The sequence below is a fragment of the Babylonia areolata genome, chromosome 14 (assembly GCF_041734735.1).
Source record: "Babylonia areolata isolate BAREFJ2019XMU chromosome 14, ASM4173473v1, whole genome shotgun sequence".
Lineage (NCBI taxonomy): Eukaryota > Metazoa > Mollusca > Gastropoda > Neogastropoda > Buccinidae > Babylonia > Babylonia areolata.
Genome location: NC_134889.1, coordinates 27,612,098 through 27,629,035, shown reverse-complemented (window position 1 = coordinate 27,629,035; position 16,938 = coordinate 27,612,098). Strand labels below are relative to the sequence as shown.

The window sequence follows — 16,938 nt, the reverse complement described above, 5'->3', positions numbered from 1 at the left end:
CTAAATACTTTCATTAAAAAGAAACACAGTCTTTTTTGTGATTGAATCATTTGAATACATTGTGTTTGTGAATGTTTCCACTGACCTTTTCACAGGGACTTCAATTGCTCGAGGACGGATTTTCTTGAAATTCTTCCGACACTAACTGGAAGGACATAGCATGCGGGGTAGGAAGGGGGATGAGGATGAAACAAAAGTATCCTCTTGATGCAAATTTAACGCTGTATTGTATTCTGTTCTATTCTATTCTATTCTATTGTACGGTGCTGTATAGTGATTACTCTTTTGTCACAGCATATTTCTCTGGGTGAAACTAAGGCTGCTCTCCCCAGGGAAAGTTGCTATAATGAGAGCGCCACACCTTTTTTTCTTCTTCTTTTTTTCTGCCTGCAAGTGGTTTTGGCTTAGTTTTTTTCCCGTCAAAGTGGATTTGTCTGCGGAATTTTGCCAGGGACAACCCTTTTGTTGTTGTGGGTTCTTTTACATGCACCTAGTACATGTTGGACACAGGACCTTTTTTATCATCTCATTCGAATGACTAATGTTAATTTCAGCTTTGGACTATATATATATATATATATGTATCGTTATTTGTGTGTATCTCTCTCTCTCTCTCTCTCTCTCTCTCTCTCTCTCTCTCTCTCTCTCTCTATATATATATATATATATATATATATATACATATATATGTATGATAGTGGTGTCCGACTATGACTATCAGAACAGCGGAGGAGGCAACTGCTGTCCCGACTATTTGGGCCAGAATTTGACTATAGTAGAGAGTGTCTTGCCCAAATCTCTCGGCCAAGAGGGTTTCAGTCGGTATTTGGATGGTTCCAAAAGGCCAACTAGCCCCCCAAGGCTGCAGCACTAAGAACCAGTGCAATCTTGCCTCCTAGTTTGAGAGTCACAGTCCTTCACAAAAAACTGAGCTGTAAATGATTTCCCATAGCAGTGGAGAAACAATTGATCATACAGCTCTCACCATATAATTAAAACAACCCACTCACAGACATGGCAAACCGATATGTCATGGGACAGCCATTTCATACGTTTTCAACCCATTTTCCATCATCCGCATTTGAGTGTGTGTGTGTGTGTGTACGCGCGCGCGCGTGTGTGTGTGTGCGTATGTGTGTCAGTGTGAGCGAGCATGCATGCTTATGTGCATTCGCATGTGAGCTTGTTTGCGTGTGCATTCACATGCTTGTGTCTGATCTGGATGCAACTCAGCGTGCATTTGCGACGTTTAATCCACGTGCAAACTCGTGTCTGTATCAGTGTTTCACCCGATGCACGTGTTGTTTCATGTACGGCGTTATGTATATGTGTTGTTTCATGAATTAACGGTGTTTAATTATATATATATATATATGGTGGTGTTTCATGAACGGCGTGTTATATATATATATATATCGAGAGAGAGAGAGAGAGAGAGAGAGAGATTATAGTGTTGTTTCATGTACGGCGCTTAAAGCCCATTACATAGGGAGTTTGTGCCATGTAAGCACTATCTATCTATCTACCTATCTATCTATCTATATATATCTACCTATTTAATAATAATAATAATGGTACTTATATAGCGCTAAATCTTGTGCATAAACAAATCAAAGCGCTTTCGCACCAGTCATTCTCACGCAAGCATAACTCTAAAACTGAAAAAAACTAAAAAGACAAGGAAGAGGCAGGGAAGGGAGGCTACTTTGGGAAGAGGTGGGTTTTAAGGCCAGACTTGAAAGAGCTGAGTGTGGAGACTTGACGAAGCGAAAGAGGAAGTTCATTCCAATTGCAAGGTCCAGAGACAGAGAAAGAACGGTGGCCAACAGTCGAGAGTTTGAATCTGGGTATATGTAAGTGGAGTGGATCCGAAGCTGATCGTAGTGAGCGAGATGGAGTGTAGAGGTGAAGGCAGCCACAGAGATAGGAAGGGGCTGATTTGTGAATACATTTGTAGCATAGAGTGCTGATCTTGTACTTTATTCGGTGTGAGACAGGGAGCCAGTGGAGATGTTGCAAAAGAGGAGTGGTGTGCTCAGATCTTTTCTTTCTGAGGACGAGTCGGGCAGCAGAATTTTGTATGCGCTGAAGGGACTGAATGGATGAAGCAGGCAAACCAGACAATAGAGAGTTACAGTAGTCAAGGCGAGAGAGAATGAGAGAAACGACAAGTCTAGATGTTGCGTCAGTGGACAGATATTTCCGGATGGAACTGATGCGCCGCAGTTGACAGTAGCAGGATTGACATGTCTGATTGATAAATGTTTGCATGGACAGTGTGTTGTCAAGGACAACGCCGAGGTTCCTGACTGAAGTGGACAGAGGGATGGATGTACTGCCAAGTTTGATTGTATTAGTTGTAATGGAAGAGAGTTTTTGTTTAGTTCCTATGATCATTGCTTCAGTTTTGTCCGCGTTCAATTGTAACTTATTTAGTGTCATCCAATTTTGAATATCCAGGAAGCAGTTAGATGTTTCTTGCAAGAGCGACAACAGTTTTTCAGGTGTATCACTCTTCTGGAGTTGAGTGTCATCAGCATAAGAATGATGACTGACATTATGGCGGTTGATAATTTCAGCGAGAGGAGCAGTGTACAGTGTGAAGAGCACTGGGCCTAAAACAGATCCCTGTGGGACTCCATGTTCAATTTTAACGGGTTCAGACTGGAAATTATCAACAATGACAGACTGGAATCGATCAGTGAGATAAGATTTGAACCAGTTTAGAACAGTGCCGTTGATACCAAATGTAAAATGAAGACGGGAAAGGAGGATTGAATGGTCTATCGTGTCAAAGGCGGCTGACAAGTCGAGAAGAGTGAGAAGGGAGATCTGTCCTGAGTCGGACGCTAGAAGTAGGTTATTCAGGATGTGGAGGAGAGTGGTTTCGGTGCTGTGGTCAGCACGATAGGCAGACTGAAATGGGTGGATGAGATTGTTGAAACAAAGGTGATTGTTGAGCTGCTTCAGGACAGCTTTTTCAAGGAGTTTGGACAGGAATGGAAGATTAGAAACTGGTCGATAGTTTTTCAAAATGTTTGAGTCAGGGTTGGATTTCTTCAGAAGAGGCCGGACTATTGCAGTTTTGAAAGTGGATGGAAACGTTCCAGTGAGAAGGGATGAGTTGACAATGTTGGTGATTGTGGGGAGAAGCTGTGAGACACACTGAGAAAAAACTGAGGCTGGTATAGGATCGAGCTCACAGGATTTTATTGTCATTTCTTTCAGGATTTCATGGACATCTGTTTCAGTTAATGGATTAAAGGAATGGAGAGGAGTGCCGTTGAATTGAGGATCAGGATGAGTAGGTTGGAAAGGCATTTGGTCTAAGATGGTACGAATATTCTGGACTTTGTCAAAAAAAGAAAGAGGAGAAGACATTGGGGAGTTCAGATAAAGTGTAGGCAGAAGGAAGAGGAGTCTTTTGCAGTGCCGAGAAGATTTGACATGATAGTGTAAAGAGATTTGGTGGATGTGGCATCGAGAACTTGAGAAGAAAAGAAGTTTGTCTTCGCTGATGAGATCATATGTTTGACTTTATCTATTTGTTTTCGGAAGATTTGATTGTGGACTTTCAGTTTTGTTGATCGCCATCGCCGTTCCAATTGACGACGTTTGCGTTTTGCAAGTCGAATGTCTTGTGTGTACCACGGGGCGGAAGGTCTATCAGGGAGCATGCGGGTAGTGGGGGGTGCATGTTCATCCAGCAGTTGAGAGAGGACAGAGTTGTAGTGTGTAGAGACATTGGTGTGGGAAGAAATTTTGGAAAGGCGTTCAGCAGCTTGAGAAGAAAAAGTGTTAATGTTGATGGATTTCAGGTTGCGACGAGTAACGGATTTTTTGGTTCTGGTAGGTTTTGAAATATTAAGCAAGAATAATACAGCAGAATGGTCGGAAGAGAGTTCGTCAGTTACAGTCACTGACGCAATCATAGCATCGGAGTCACGTGTGATGAGCCAGTCCAACGTATGGCCAGATCTGTGTGTTGGTTCTGTAACGAGCTGAGAGAGAGAATGATTGGACAGAGATAGACATAGGCGTTTGACATCAGAGGAAGTTTGGTTGTTGAAATGAAAATTGAAGTCTCCGAGGATGATAAGTTTGTCAGAACGAAGGTTGTAGTAATCAAGTAATGTTCGGAACTCATCGTGAAACAGAGAAGACGTTAGGTTATTTTTACGACTAGGAGGAGGACGATAGAGACAACAGAAGATGATTGAGTGACCGGGAACATTGAGAGTGACTTCGAGCATTTCAAAAGTGTTATGTGGAAAGGCATGGTTATGGGAGAAGGAAAGGGAAGACTCCAAGATATTTCTATAGACGATGGCGATGCCACCTCCACGAGACAGTCGAGGAAGTGACTTGGTTTTGTATCCAGGGGGGGTCAGTTGTTTAATTTTGGGTTCGTGACCTTGTAATTTCAACCAGGTTTCAGTGAGAAATACGATATCAAAATTATTTTCAAAAATATAATCAGAAATATAGTCAGTCTTTTGATCAGGGCAGACAGATTGAGCATTGAACAGGCAGGCTAGAAAGAGATCAGGGGCAGGCTGAGAGAAATCTAAAGGTGAAGCAGGTGAGTCAGACAGACAGGCAACGGAAGGAGACGATGGTGACTGAGCAGTGGAGGACAGTGGGAAGGCAGAGAAAGGTCCGGGAGTTGAGACAGGTGTGGAAGGGGTAGAAAGCAGACCAGGGTTAATCACGGGAGATACACCACATTTTGGAACAGTGTCAGAAAGGACAGTGTCACGGGAAGTAAAGGAGTCAGCTTGAACATGAGTGTTGAGGTTGTCGTTGACAGTCACAGCAACAGCAGGGCTGACATCGGAGACAGGACGATCAGTGCTGGGGACAGAGATCCACAAACGGCGAAGTCTGCCCGCTCTGGTTCCTCTTTTTGTCTTTGCTCTGCCGATGCCCAGGCTGATTATTTATCTCTCTAACGCGCATCTGTATCAGTGTTTCATGTGCGGCCGCGCTTAGAGCCCATTACTCGGGGAGTTTGAGCCATGCACTATCTATTATTATATTGTAATCATGTCAGTTGTTGCAGGTTCAGAATGACGAGCACCAACTGGCCTCGACGAACAGACCCCAGAGGTCCGATTCTGGGCCTACTCCTGATTCTGGCAGGGTTCACTGTATACCGCAGCCTCCTCTTACTCTGTCCACAGTCGCATCCAATTGTGTATGAACGACAGTCTGCAGACTCCCCCCCTAATTGTCATCCAGACCATGGTGGAAGGTTCGGAATCGGAAACAGAACATTTACAGAATTGCGCCTGGAAGGCCTGGAGGTCTTACTGTCCCGGGGCCCCAAGGGGTGGTTCCGGGTGAACTGTGACCAGAACAAACAACTCCGTAAGGTGTCCATCTCCGCCTCCGCAGGGAACCTGAGCTTCTACATCTATAACACAGCGTCTGAAGACAGCTCGGCCACCAAGCGAGCAATCGGTGGCTGGTATTTCGAGCAGGACGAAATCGCCAAGTTTCTGTCAGTGTCGGGTCACCTTCCTCTCATCGACGTGGGCGCAAACTTGGGACTTGTGGCCCTTCAGGCGGCGATGCAGAGGAGACAGGTGGTGGCGCTGGAGCCCATCAATCAAAACGCGATCCGCCTGTGTCGCTCCGTTCTGGACTTTGGCCACGCCCCTTTGGTGCAAGTGATCCGGAACGCGGTGTCTTCGGAGGAGGGGAACGTGACGCTGGCAATGGCTTCACCGGCCGGCAGAACGCGCTACGAAGTGACCAGGACAAAGACGTGGGGCTATGAGCCGACAAACGCCTATGCCATTCATCTGGATCGTCTGCTGGAGATTCTGCCGTTCAAGAGGGCGGCTTTGAAGGTAGGGTTTTGGGATATGGAGGGGCGTGGGGGGCAGGGGGCACCAATCAACTGAACCGTTTGCCCGAACAAGAGAGAACGTGGCTATATCTAGTTCCATCTCGGTCAAATAGTGTCTGTGCCCGGTGGATTAAGCTGTGGAGTGTTTGTATGTCTTGTAGATAAAATGACCAACACTCGGCTTATATCACAGATTGACATAAGTTTACATTTGGGGCCAACAGCAAAGTGAGAGCTGTGTTATCAATGGTTTCTCCAGTCAATGGGAAACCATTTACAGCTTAGTCTTTTGTGAAGGACTATGACTCTCAAACTAGGAGGCAAAATTGCACTAGCTGTTAGTGCTGCAGCCTTGTGGGCTAGTTGGCCTTTGGGAACCATCCCAACGCCGACTGTCCTAAAACCCTCTTGGCCGAGAGAGTGGGGATGTACTTGGGCAAGACACTCTCCACTATAATCAAATTCTAGCCCAAATAGTCGGAAAAGCAGTTGCCTCCTCTGCTGTTCTGATGGTCATGATCGGACACGACTGACAATCATATAGATAAAATGTACGTTTGCTGACGTGGCTCGGAGTCCGAGTGTTCCTACCAAATTCGAAATGTTCCAATCCAAGTTCATGATTTTTCCTATAAACACTTGACAGGGGTTGGCATCTCTGTGGGCACCTTCCCTGTAGTGGAAACCACCACCACGTCAATATATACATAGCAGCAGTTTCCGTGAATCTGAGGACACAAGCTCCATGTAGCCATAGAAGTGAAAGGAACTCAAAACGGAGCTCAGGGCATGAAAAGCCACAGAGTTTGAAACATTGTTTCTGTTGTGAAGATGAGAATGATGACGATGCTGCAATGGAGGTACATTTTGGTCTTGGTTTTGGTGTCGTGTACTGTACCATGTCAAACGGATGACAATCCGTAGATTTGTTTTGTTGACCAAACGTCGCGACTGACTCAGTGCTGAGACGCGTCTGCTACGCCGGTCGTCTTCTCAGCCAGTCAGCGCTATTCCCTGCCTCAAGCGCTGAAGAGTCATTCCTTTGGCCAGTGGCTGACTTGACGGGGTCTGTCAGGGCTTAGCGGAGCTGAGCTTGTCGCAAAATTTGGCCAACACAGAGCAAAGCTATAGGCACAGTTTACACCGCTTTGACATGACAAGTAAGCTGTTGTTTAACCAAACGTTTGGGGGTGGTTGGGAGGGGGTGGGTATAATGCAAACTACCTGTACAATGTGACAGTGTTGTTCCCGGCGCTTCCTTTTGCTTAACACATTTGTGACCTCCCTTGCATTCTTTTCGGATCCCGGATCAATAGGGGAAATTGGTTTCTATCGATTCTTTGTCTTTCCTCCCCCTTATTGTTCTTGCTGATAGTCCAGCCGAACGCAAGGGCCATATCAGGACTGCTCTCCCCCTTATGAATCATTTCATCTATATTATTTGTATCTGTTGATTTTATTCCTCTGTGTAGATCTTTGCACATTCATTTTGGAATGAAGAGTTGTTTAGTTGTTACATGCGCTTGTTTTCCTCCACAGATATATATGTTGGAATTTAACTCGATCCAAGTGAAGGCGGTATACCAAACACATCACTGCCCCTGTGTCAGTGCTTGTCTTTCTCCACAGATATATATGTTGGAACTTAACTCGATCCAAGTGAACACCAAACCGGCACATCACTTTCCCCGTGTCAGTGCTTGTTTTCTTGACAATGCTCGGGTTATATAACAGCTGACCACTCGTGCTTAGTACACAGTTGTGGTCTCTCGTGCACCCTGTTTGGGGATCCCCAAGCATACGATGCAAACTGAATATGAATTGTTTTATATAAGTATTGCATTGCATGTTTTTTTTTTCTTTTTCACAATATAATTCATTGCCTCATTTTCTCCCGATGTATTATCATTCGTGGACAGCTATAGGAAGTCGTTGGATTGTGAATTTTTTCTCAGTTATGATTTAAAGCACCACCATACTGTTATTGATGTCTCACTTACCATGGGGGCTTAGTCTTTTGTGAAGGACTATGACTCTCAAACTAGGAGGCAAAATTGCACTGGCTCTTAGTGCTGCAGCCTTGTGGGTTAGTTGGCCTTTGGGAACCATCCCAACGCCGACTGTCCTAAAACCCTCGTGGCCGAGAGAGTGGGGATGTACTTGGGCAAGACACTCTCCACTTTGATCAAATTTTAGCCCAAATAGTCGGAACAGTTGCCTCCTCTGCTGTTCTGATGGTCATAGTCGGACACGACTGAATATCATATACACCATGGGGGTTAGGGGTTGGGGTGGGGGGTGATACCTCAGTGCCATTGCTGGGAAATGTGACGAGTCCACAGGGAACCAGACGGTCGTCATATTAGGCACACGATTGACTCTCGTCGGCACAGAGAATGAAAGTGCCCCCCCTCCACCCCCCCAAACGCTGTCTTTGAAGAGTTTATATTGTTCCTTTCCCTCCATATATATATGTGTGTGTGTTCAGAAGAGGCAGGCCAGAAAGTCACGGGCAAACAAGCTCCCTGACAATGATATGCCTGTCTTTGTCTGCCCCAGCTGTCAGCGAACATTTCGTGCGCAGATTGGACTATTCAGCCATCTGCGCATTCACAGATAGATTCATGAGCATCCCCCCCCAATCCCCCCCCCCCATCCCCCAGCTGGATGACAACGATGGTCATTATCGATCTCGATGGACACACACCACCACCACCACCACCATATATATGCCCCTGACCGCTGTCGCTGGAGGATGCTGTGCTCTAGTGGCGTAAAGACGTTTGAAAACAAGAGAACGCTGGCCATTAAGCAGAAGCGTGAGCGAAAGAAGCAGGGCTCAACTTCTGGAGACGTTTTCCCTTGCAACACATGTGGGAAGTGCTGCGCACCCAGAATCGGCCTCTTCTCCCATATGAGGACACACACCGACAGATAAGCCTGCTTGCTTACTCATCCGACGAGAGACTCTATCTTATATATATATATATAGAGAGAGAGAGAATAGAATATGTCTTTATTACCAAGTGTACCGGGGTCACAAGGAATATTGGGGGTGGGGGGGCGGGATAGTACATAACAAGATACAAACATAAATCGAAGATCATACACAAACACAGATACAGTAGAAATTAGGATATATACAAGTGCATATCAATATAAAAACTTGTGCATACTAACACACACACACACACACACACACACACACACACACACACACACACACACACACACACACACACACACACACGTTTGAACAAAAGCTGAATATTACATGTGGATGGGGCTGTTGACTAGATCTTCCGGTTGATGGTTGTTGGTTGCACAATTCTATTTACCACACTGGATTTGTTCGAGAGACAGGGCATGACTGCTTTGGGGAAAAAGCTATTGTCGAAGCGATTGGTTTTCGTCCTTCTGTACCGTCGACCAGAGGGGAGCATCTCGAAAATCCCAAAAGCTGGATATGATTCGTCCTGGCTGATTGATTTTGCTTTTTTGTTATATATATATATGTATATGTGTGTGTGTGTGTGTCTGTGTGTGTGTGTGTGTGTGTGTGATTTATTTCTCTTCACATATAAATTATTTGCAAAATTATCCAATTACCCCCGAAAACGGAGTATGGCTGCCTATATGGGGTAGAAACGGTCATGCACGTAAAAGCCCACTCGAATGAACGTGGGAGTTGCAGCCCACGAACGAAGAAGAAGATTTTTTTTATTTTTTTTTTTTATTTTTATTTTTTGAATGACAGAAGAGTCGTTCAGTTGTTATCAGCGTGCTCTTGATTATCTAAACTGTTGTGTTGGTTTGGAACTAATTAACGCGACACTTCCAAAGACACATCCGTGAAGCAGATGGACTCAACAGCGTGGTTCCAATCTTCTGCCCATGGCACACTCAGCTCTGGAGCTGGCGACACGTTGAAAGGACTCAAGAACTCAAAGAATTCAATGTTTGACCTCCAGCCTGTAAACATTTGAGGTGCACATGGACACACATGAAAAAAAAAAAAGACATTCAGCGAATGAATGGAATAATGCCAGAAGTGTTAACACATTCGTTGTTGTGAAAAAAGAAAAAAAAAAAAAGAATCCTGCTTCAAGGAGTTCTTCCCTTCTTTTGAACGCATAGAATATATTCACAGCAGCATCTCTGGTTACGCTCACGTCTTCGTTTTTAACAACTGTGCCAGTTCTACATGACGATCTCGACTAAACTACCTGTGTTTAAAAATAAACTACTCTCTTAGCAGTATGTAAACATCGTAATGTAGCAGAAAGAGAAATTCATCCTCTATATGATTGCAGAAAGGACATATCTTTATAATATAGTTATATCGTTTATTTTTTTTTTTTTTTCAAATAATTTATTCCAAATCTAAAATCCCATAATGATGACTCTCCTGAGCTTCACACCCACGTCTGTCTCGTCATTTGTCCGCGACACTGTCCTCTTCACCACGGCAGCGGGTATCTAGGGTTGTTTTGTTTTGTTTTTCTGCTGGGGTGATGGGGAAAATGTATGGCAGTGGTCTGTTGACAGAATGATCTACCAGCAGATGAAATGAGTCAAGTTCTTATTTTGACAGCCACCATCTAAAAAGACGACGAGTGTATATCCGATTCATTGGTATTAGTATCTTGCAAAAAGATACTGACAAAAAGGATGAAGTTGATAATACCAGTTCCCCCCAAGTTGATAATACCAGTTCCCCCACCCTCTTACCCATACTTACCATTCCTTGTCGCTTTCATACTCTGTCTCTGTCTGTGTGTGTGTCTGTGTTTCTGTCTCTCTCTCTTCACTATTTTCATTTCTTTATCCTTTTATCCCCAACGCCACCCCCAAACAGCGACAACAGCAGAGTTCACTGCCGAAGTAGGAGAAACAGCAACATCAGCAGTAGGATAATCACAGACAGCAACCACAGTAGGATAAGCACAGGCAGCAACAACAGCAGCAGGATAAACACAGACAGCACCAACAGCAGTATGATAAACACAAACAACAACAACAACAGCAGTAGGATAAAACAGACAGCAGCAACAAGAACAGCAGTATGATAAACACAAACAACAATAACAGCAGTAGGATAAACACAGATAGCAATAACAGCAGTAGGATAAACACAGACAGCAACAACAACAACAGCAGCAGGATAAACACAGACAACAACAACAGCAGTAGGATAAACACAGACAGCAACAACAACAACAGCAGCAGGATAAACACAGACAGCAACAACAGCAGTAGGATAAACACAGCAACAACAGCAGTAGGATAAGCACCGACAGCAACAAAGGCAGTATGATAAACACAAACAGCAACAACAGCAGTGTGATAAACACAAACAGCAACAACAGCAGTAGGATAAACACAGACAGCAACAACAGCAGTATGATCAACACAAACAGTAACAACAACAGTAGGATAAGCACCGACAGCAACAACAGCAGTATGATCAACACAAACAGCAACAACAACAGTAGGATAAGCACCGACAGCAACAACAGCAGTATGATAAACACAGACAGCAACAACAGCAGTAGGAGAAACACACACAGCAACAACAACAGTATGATAAACACAAACAGCAACAACAACAGTAGGAGAAACACAAACAAGAACAACAGGCAGTACAGGAGCCAGTAAGATCGTGGGGGTGACGAATTCTTCTTCTTCGTTCATGGGCTGCAACTCCCACGTTCACTCGTATGTACACGAGCGGGCTTTTTACGTGTATGACCGTTTTAAACCCCGCCATGTAGCAGCCATACTTCGTTTTCGGGGGTGTGCATGCTGGGTATGTTCTTGTTTCCATAACCCACCAAACGCTGATATGGATTACAGGATCTTTAACGTGCATATTTGATCTTCTGCTTGCGTATACACACGAAGGGGGTTCAGGCACAAGCAGGTCTGCACATTATGTTGACCCGGGAGATTGGACAAATCTCCACCCCTTACCCACCAGGCGCCGTTACTGAGATTCGAACCCGGGACCCTCAGATTGAAATTCCAACGCTTTAACCACTCGGCTATTGCGCCCGTCAGGGTGACGAACAAATACTGAGTGCAAAAGTCTGTGTGGAGGGCGCGTTGAGACAGATCTGTGTCGTCATCGACATCGAGAGAGGGGGGGGGGGGATGACATGACAAAACAATGATCATTCCAGATCAATTTCTTTCTTTCTTTTTTTTTTCTTTTTGTTTTGATAGATTGACGTGGAAAGTCACGAGGGGCACGTGCTGGCCGGTGCCGAGCAGCTGTTCCAGGAAGTGGACATCCCCTTGGTCTGGATGGAGTGGATCCACGTCAAGAACAAGCCAAACTACGGCGGCGTCTTCATCATCCAGTTCATGAGGAAACTCGACATGGTGCCTTTCAACCTCATGACTGGCGAACAACTCTCCATGGACAGTTTCTTGCAGTGGCCCTTCTCCGTGCTGTGGAAGAGAGCAACACATGATTGATTAAAATTTTTACGACACTGACCAGACCAGAACGTCCAAGAACTGCTGAAATCATGTCCCCTGGAGGGTGGGGGTGTTGGGGAGTGGGAGCGAGAGTGGTAGGGGTGGTCGTACACACAGTCCTAATGACTAAGTGATATACGAAGTTTGCTTTCGGTGAAAGGGTTGCATATTAAATTCAGAGCATTGCTGTGTCCAAGTTGCCATATTGTGTGTGTTTTTGACTCACTTGTGTAAACAAAGTGAGTCTATGTTTTAACCCGGTGTTCGGTTGGCTGTGTGTCCGTGGTAAACTTTAACATTGCCATTTTCTCTGCAAATACTTTGTCAGTTGACACCAAATTTGGCATAAAAATAGGAAAAATTCAATTCTTTCCAGTCATCTTGTTTAAAACAAGGCGTTTACCGCGGACTTAAAAAGAATTTTTAATTGCCCTTGGAGTTTTTTTTGAATGCCCAAGATACACCAGAATAATACGATTTAAACAGCGTTCTCACTGGGAATACCGCATTCGATTTATCACCCTTTAAAAGAAGCATGTTTATATGTTATATTTTTGACGTCAGTTAAGGAGCCACGATAGTGTAATGGATAAGACAGTTTCTTCTCATCCGAACACACGGGGTTCGAATCTGCCGTTGGGACTTCCCCCTCCCCCCCCCCTTTTTTTTTCCTTTTAACCCGAAGCTTTATAATAACAAATACAGAACACATTTTAATGATTAGATTTTTTTTAAAGTGTATCACAAGTGAGTCTTCAAGGCCTTGCCTCTCTTGTTTATTTTTTATTGGCTCACTTGTGTGAGCAAAGTGAGTCTGTATTTTAACCCAGTGTTCGGTTGTCTGTGTGTATGTGTGTGTCTGTGGTAAACTTTAACATTATCATTTTCTCTGCAAATACTTTGTCAGTTGACACCAAATTTGGCATAAAAATAGGAAAAATTAAGTTCTTTCCAGTCATCTTGTTTAAAACAATATTGCACCTCTGGGATGGGCATAAAAATATAAAAGAAGCCAAATTATATGCAAAATGAATTTACTGTTATATTTACATTCTTTTATTCACTAAACTTGGCACTTTGATCTGATAATCTGACACAGCATCAATAGCAGTCATTTTTATCATTTTTTGTTCAGACAGGAACTTTTTTTTGCTGTGCATGGAATTTTTATATTTCTGGAGCATCTCTTTGGTGCAGCTAGTAAAAAAGATAAATTAATCTGTAATTAATGGTAGGGGGTTTAATTTCTTTTAAACTGATCTTTCTCATCTTAAACATTACATTTTGAAATTATACTCAGTACATAAAAAGCTTGTGTGTTTTATTCTCACTGTACAGGGCTTTCACTATGTACATTCGCCCAGGTGGTCTTTTTCGGAAAATACTAAAATCAATACTGCAAGTGGACTTTACAGATCTATTGGCTGAGCCCTGAAGGTCATGGGCAAAAACCAATTGCGTACACATATTTATACATATTCAAAGTGCGTGCTCATATTCCTCGCGAACGCGAAGGATGATATTTTGTTTCAAGTTGTTGACCTGCCCGTTCAATCCAATATTCAATCGACAATCCCCTTTAACATGTGATGGAAAGTTGGAGAAGAAGACCGTTAAATATTTATTCAGAGAAAGATTTAATAATAATAATAATAATGATAATAATGGTATTTATATAACGCTGAATCTTGTGCATCGACAAATCAAAGTGCTTTCACACCAGTCATTCACATGCCTGCATAACTCTAAAACTGGAGAAACTGAAGACAAGGAAGAGGTAGGGAAGGGAGGCTGTTTTGGGAAGAGGTGGGTTTTAAGGCCAGACTTGAAAGAGCTGAGTGTGGAGACTTGACGAAGCGAAAGAAGAAGTTCATTCCAATTGCAAGGTCCAGAGACAGAGAAAGAACAGCGGCCAACAGTCGAGAGTTTGAATCTGGGTATGCATAAACAGAGTGGATCCGAAGCAGATCGTAGACATTGAGTTAAGATAAAGTGTAGGCAGAAGGAAGATGAGTCTTTTTTGCGGTACCGAGAAGATTTGACATGATAGAGTAAAGAGATTTGGTGGATATGGCATTGAGAACTTGAGAAGAAAATAAGTTTGTCTTCGCTGATGAGATCATATGTTTGACTTTATTTATTTGTTTTCGGAAGATTTGATTGTGGACTTTAAATTTTATTGATCGCCATCATGACAGGATGGCAGGTGTGAATAAGACCCTAATTAAAGTCATGATTATATGGTAATATGAAAAGGTCAAGGTCACTACTTGGCAAAATAGAAAAATGTAAGATAGAGGGCGTGATATGAATTCAAATTTAATCATCCTTGATCTTGTGACTGGCTAATGGGTGCAGCACAATCCTCTAAGAAATTCAAAATCAGCTAGAGGTTAAGGGTCAAGGTATACCTAGCATATGGTATTGATAGGAAACATATCTGCATGCAAGAGAGAAAGTCTTTTATAGATATTCTTAAGCAAACTTGGTACAATGATTGGTCATGGTGACACCTATGAAAAGAAACAAAGTCAAAGATCAAGGTCACAACATGGCCTATTGGGAAAAAGGAAAACAGGAAAAAAGAACTTTGTTTCTTCCATCCAGTTTTCATTGGTATACCATGTTGTTGTTTGTTTTGGCCAGAACATCAATGCAGTGCAGATTTAGATGTCTAAGGTCAAGCTCATAACAGTGAGTCTTTTTTCCAGATTATCCCCTTTCACATGTGTGGTTTTTTTTTTTTTTTTTTTTTTTTTTTTTTTTTTTTCCAAGTGAGTCTTGAAAGCCTTGCCTCTCTTGTTTTTGTTTTGTTTTGTTTTCCTACCAGCAGCTGCGAGCAGCACAAAGCGGTTTCCCTGGCAGATCTGAGCATCTTTGGGATAGTCACAGCTGTGACCGTGTTGTGGAATGGGTTTTTTCACAGCTGTGACCATGTTGTGGTATGGTTGTTTTTTTTTCACAGCTGTGACCATGTTGTGGAATGTTTTTTTCACAGCTGTGACCATGTAGTGGAATGTTTTTTTTTCACAGCTGTAACCTTGTGGAATTTTTTTTTCACAGCTGTGACCATGTTGTGGACTGGTTTTTTTCACAGCTGTAACCTTGTTGTGGAATGTTTTTTTTCACAGCTGTGACCATGTTGTGGACTGTTTTTTTCACAGCTGTAACCGTGTTGTGGAATGTTTTTTCACAGCTGTGATTGTGTTGTGGAATGTTTTGTCACAGCTGTGACCATGTTGTGGAATGGGTTTTTTTTTCACAGCTGTGACCATGTTGTGGAATGTGGAATGTTTTTTTTTTATCACAGCTGTGACCATGTTGTGGAATGTGGAATTTTTTTTGTTGACAGCTGCGACCATGTTGTGGAATGTTTTTTTTCACAGCTGTGACCTTGTTGTGGAATGTTTTTTGTGTTTTTTTTTCACAGCTATGACCATGTTGTGGCGTCGTTCGCGTTCGCGAAGAATATGAGCACGCGCTTTGAATGTGTATAAATATGTGTACGCAATTGATTTTTGCCCATGACCTTCAGGGCTCAGCCAATAGATCTGTAAAGTCCACTCGTCGTATTGATTTTAGTATTTTCGAAAAAGACCACTTGGGCGAATGAACATAGTGAAAGCCCTGTACACTGAGAATAAAATACACAAGCTTTTTATGTATTGAGTATAATTTCAAAATGTGATGTTTAAGATGAGAAAGATCAGTTTAAAGCAAATTAAGTTTACACAAGTGAGTCCAAAAAAAGGGCGGGGGGGTGGGGGTGGGGGTTATTATATTAGTGAGCACAGTCAGTTAAGTGCTTTGATGATTGAGGTATTTTATTCATCTGTCGGCGATATCGAAAGCACCACTAAACTGTGATTGGTGTTTCTGGATAATAATGGTGAGGATGATGACAGCAACGACAACAACAAAACCATAACAACAATACTACTACTACTACTAATGATGATGATATAATAATAATGTTAAGATAGTAACACATTTATACAGAGCTTTCAACCATATGAAAGCTCTTTCGAATACTACGTCAGTCAAATACAAACTACAGCACACGCACGCACGCACGGAATGCAAACACTCATGGAAGAAACAGATATGGATCCACAGAAAACAGCTGGTGGAATGGAATGCCGAGAGACCACTTGAAAAGAAATGTTTTCACGTTTGTTTTACTGGATACGAATGGGGTACTGTGACAGAGTGAAAAAGGCAGTGAATTCAAGGTTTTTACGGTTGAAAAACTAAAGGCGCCCATGCCTTGCTTCTCTCTATCGAATTTGGGATCGCAAAAGATCCTATCACCAGGACCTCAGGACCTACATATCTTTTTATGACCTTATCAGTGTTTACACTCCCTCAAGAAATCTCCGCTCTTCTTTCTGTACTGTTACCTTTTTGAAACTTCCTCGTGTCAATACAAGAACCTATGGTGAACGTTCCTTCTTTCTTTGTTGCTCCTCACATCTGGAACAGCCTTCCTCATCATATACGTGCATCTGATTCGGTCTCTGCTTTTCGCTCTTCACTAAAAACTCATCTTTAAAAAAAACCCAAACCTATCTATAAGCACTCTCAGCTTCTTTCTTCTCCAA

The 16,938-nt window shown here is 43.0% G+C and overlaps 1 protein-coding gene and 1 long non-coding RNA gene across 5 annotated transcripts in view; both read left to right on the top strand.

The window, feature by feature from the left end:
- Positions 1-15,269, top strand: part of LOC143289967 (uncharacterized) — a 36,039-nt gene extending 20,770 nt beyond the window's left edge. For 2 of the 4 annotated variants that reach the window (XM_076599247.1, XM_076599245.1), the window contains exons 3-4: positions 5,063-5,855; positions 12,080-15,269. In XM_076599247.1, the coding sequence (XP_076455362.1) occupies positions 5,070-5,855; positions 12,080-12,334 (1,041 nt within the window). In that variant the 5' untranslated portion in view covers positions 5,063-5,069 and the 3' untranslated portion in view covers positions 12,335-15,269. Of the gene's footprint in view, positions 1-5,053; positions 5,856-12,079 lie in introns of all 4 variants that reach the window. The other 2 variants (XM_076599248.1, XM_076599246.1) reach the window with 1 other exon arrangement.
- On the top strand, positions 1,590-15,269 carry LOC143289968 (uncharacterized). The gene is made up of 2 exons (XR_013056303.1): positions 1,590-1,796; positions 14,232-15,269. It is a non-coding gene; the product is annotated as an uncharacterized LOC143289968 (long non-coding RNA).
- Positions 15,270-16,938: the final 1,669 nt, after the last annotated feature.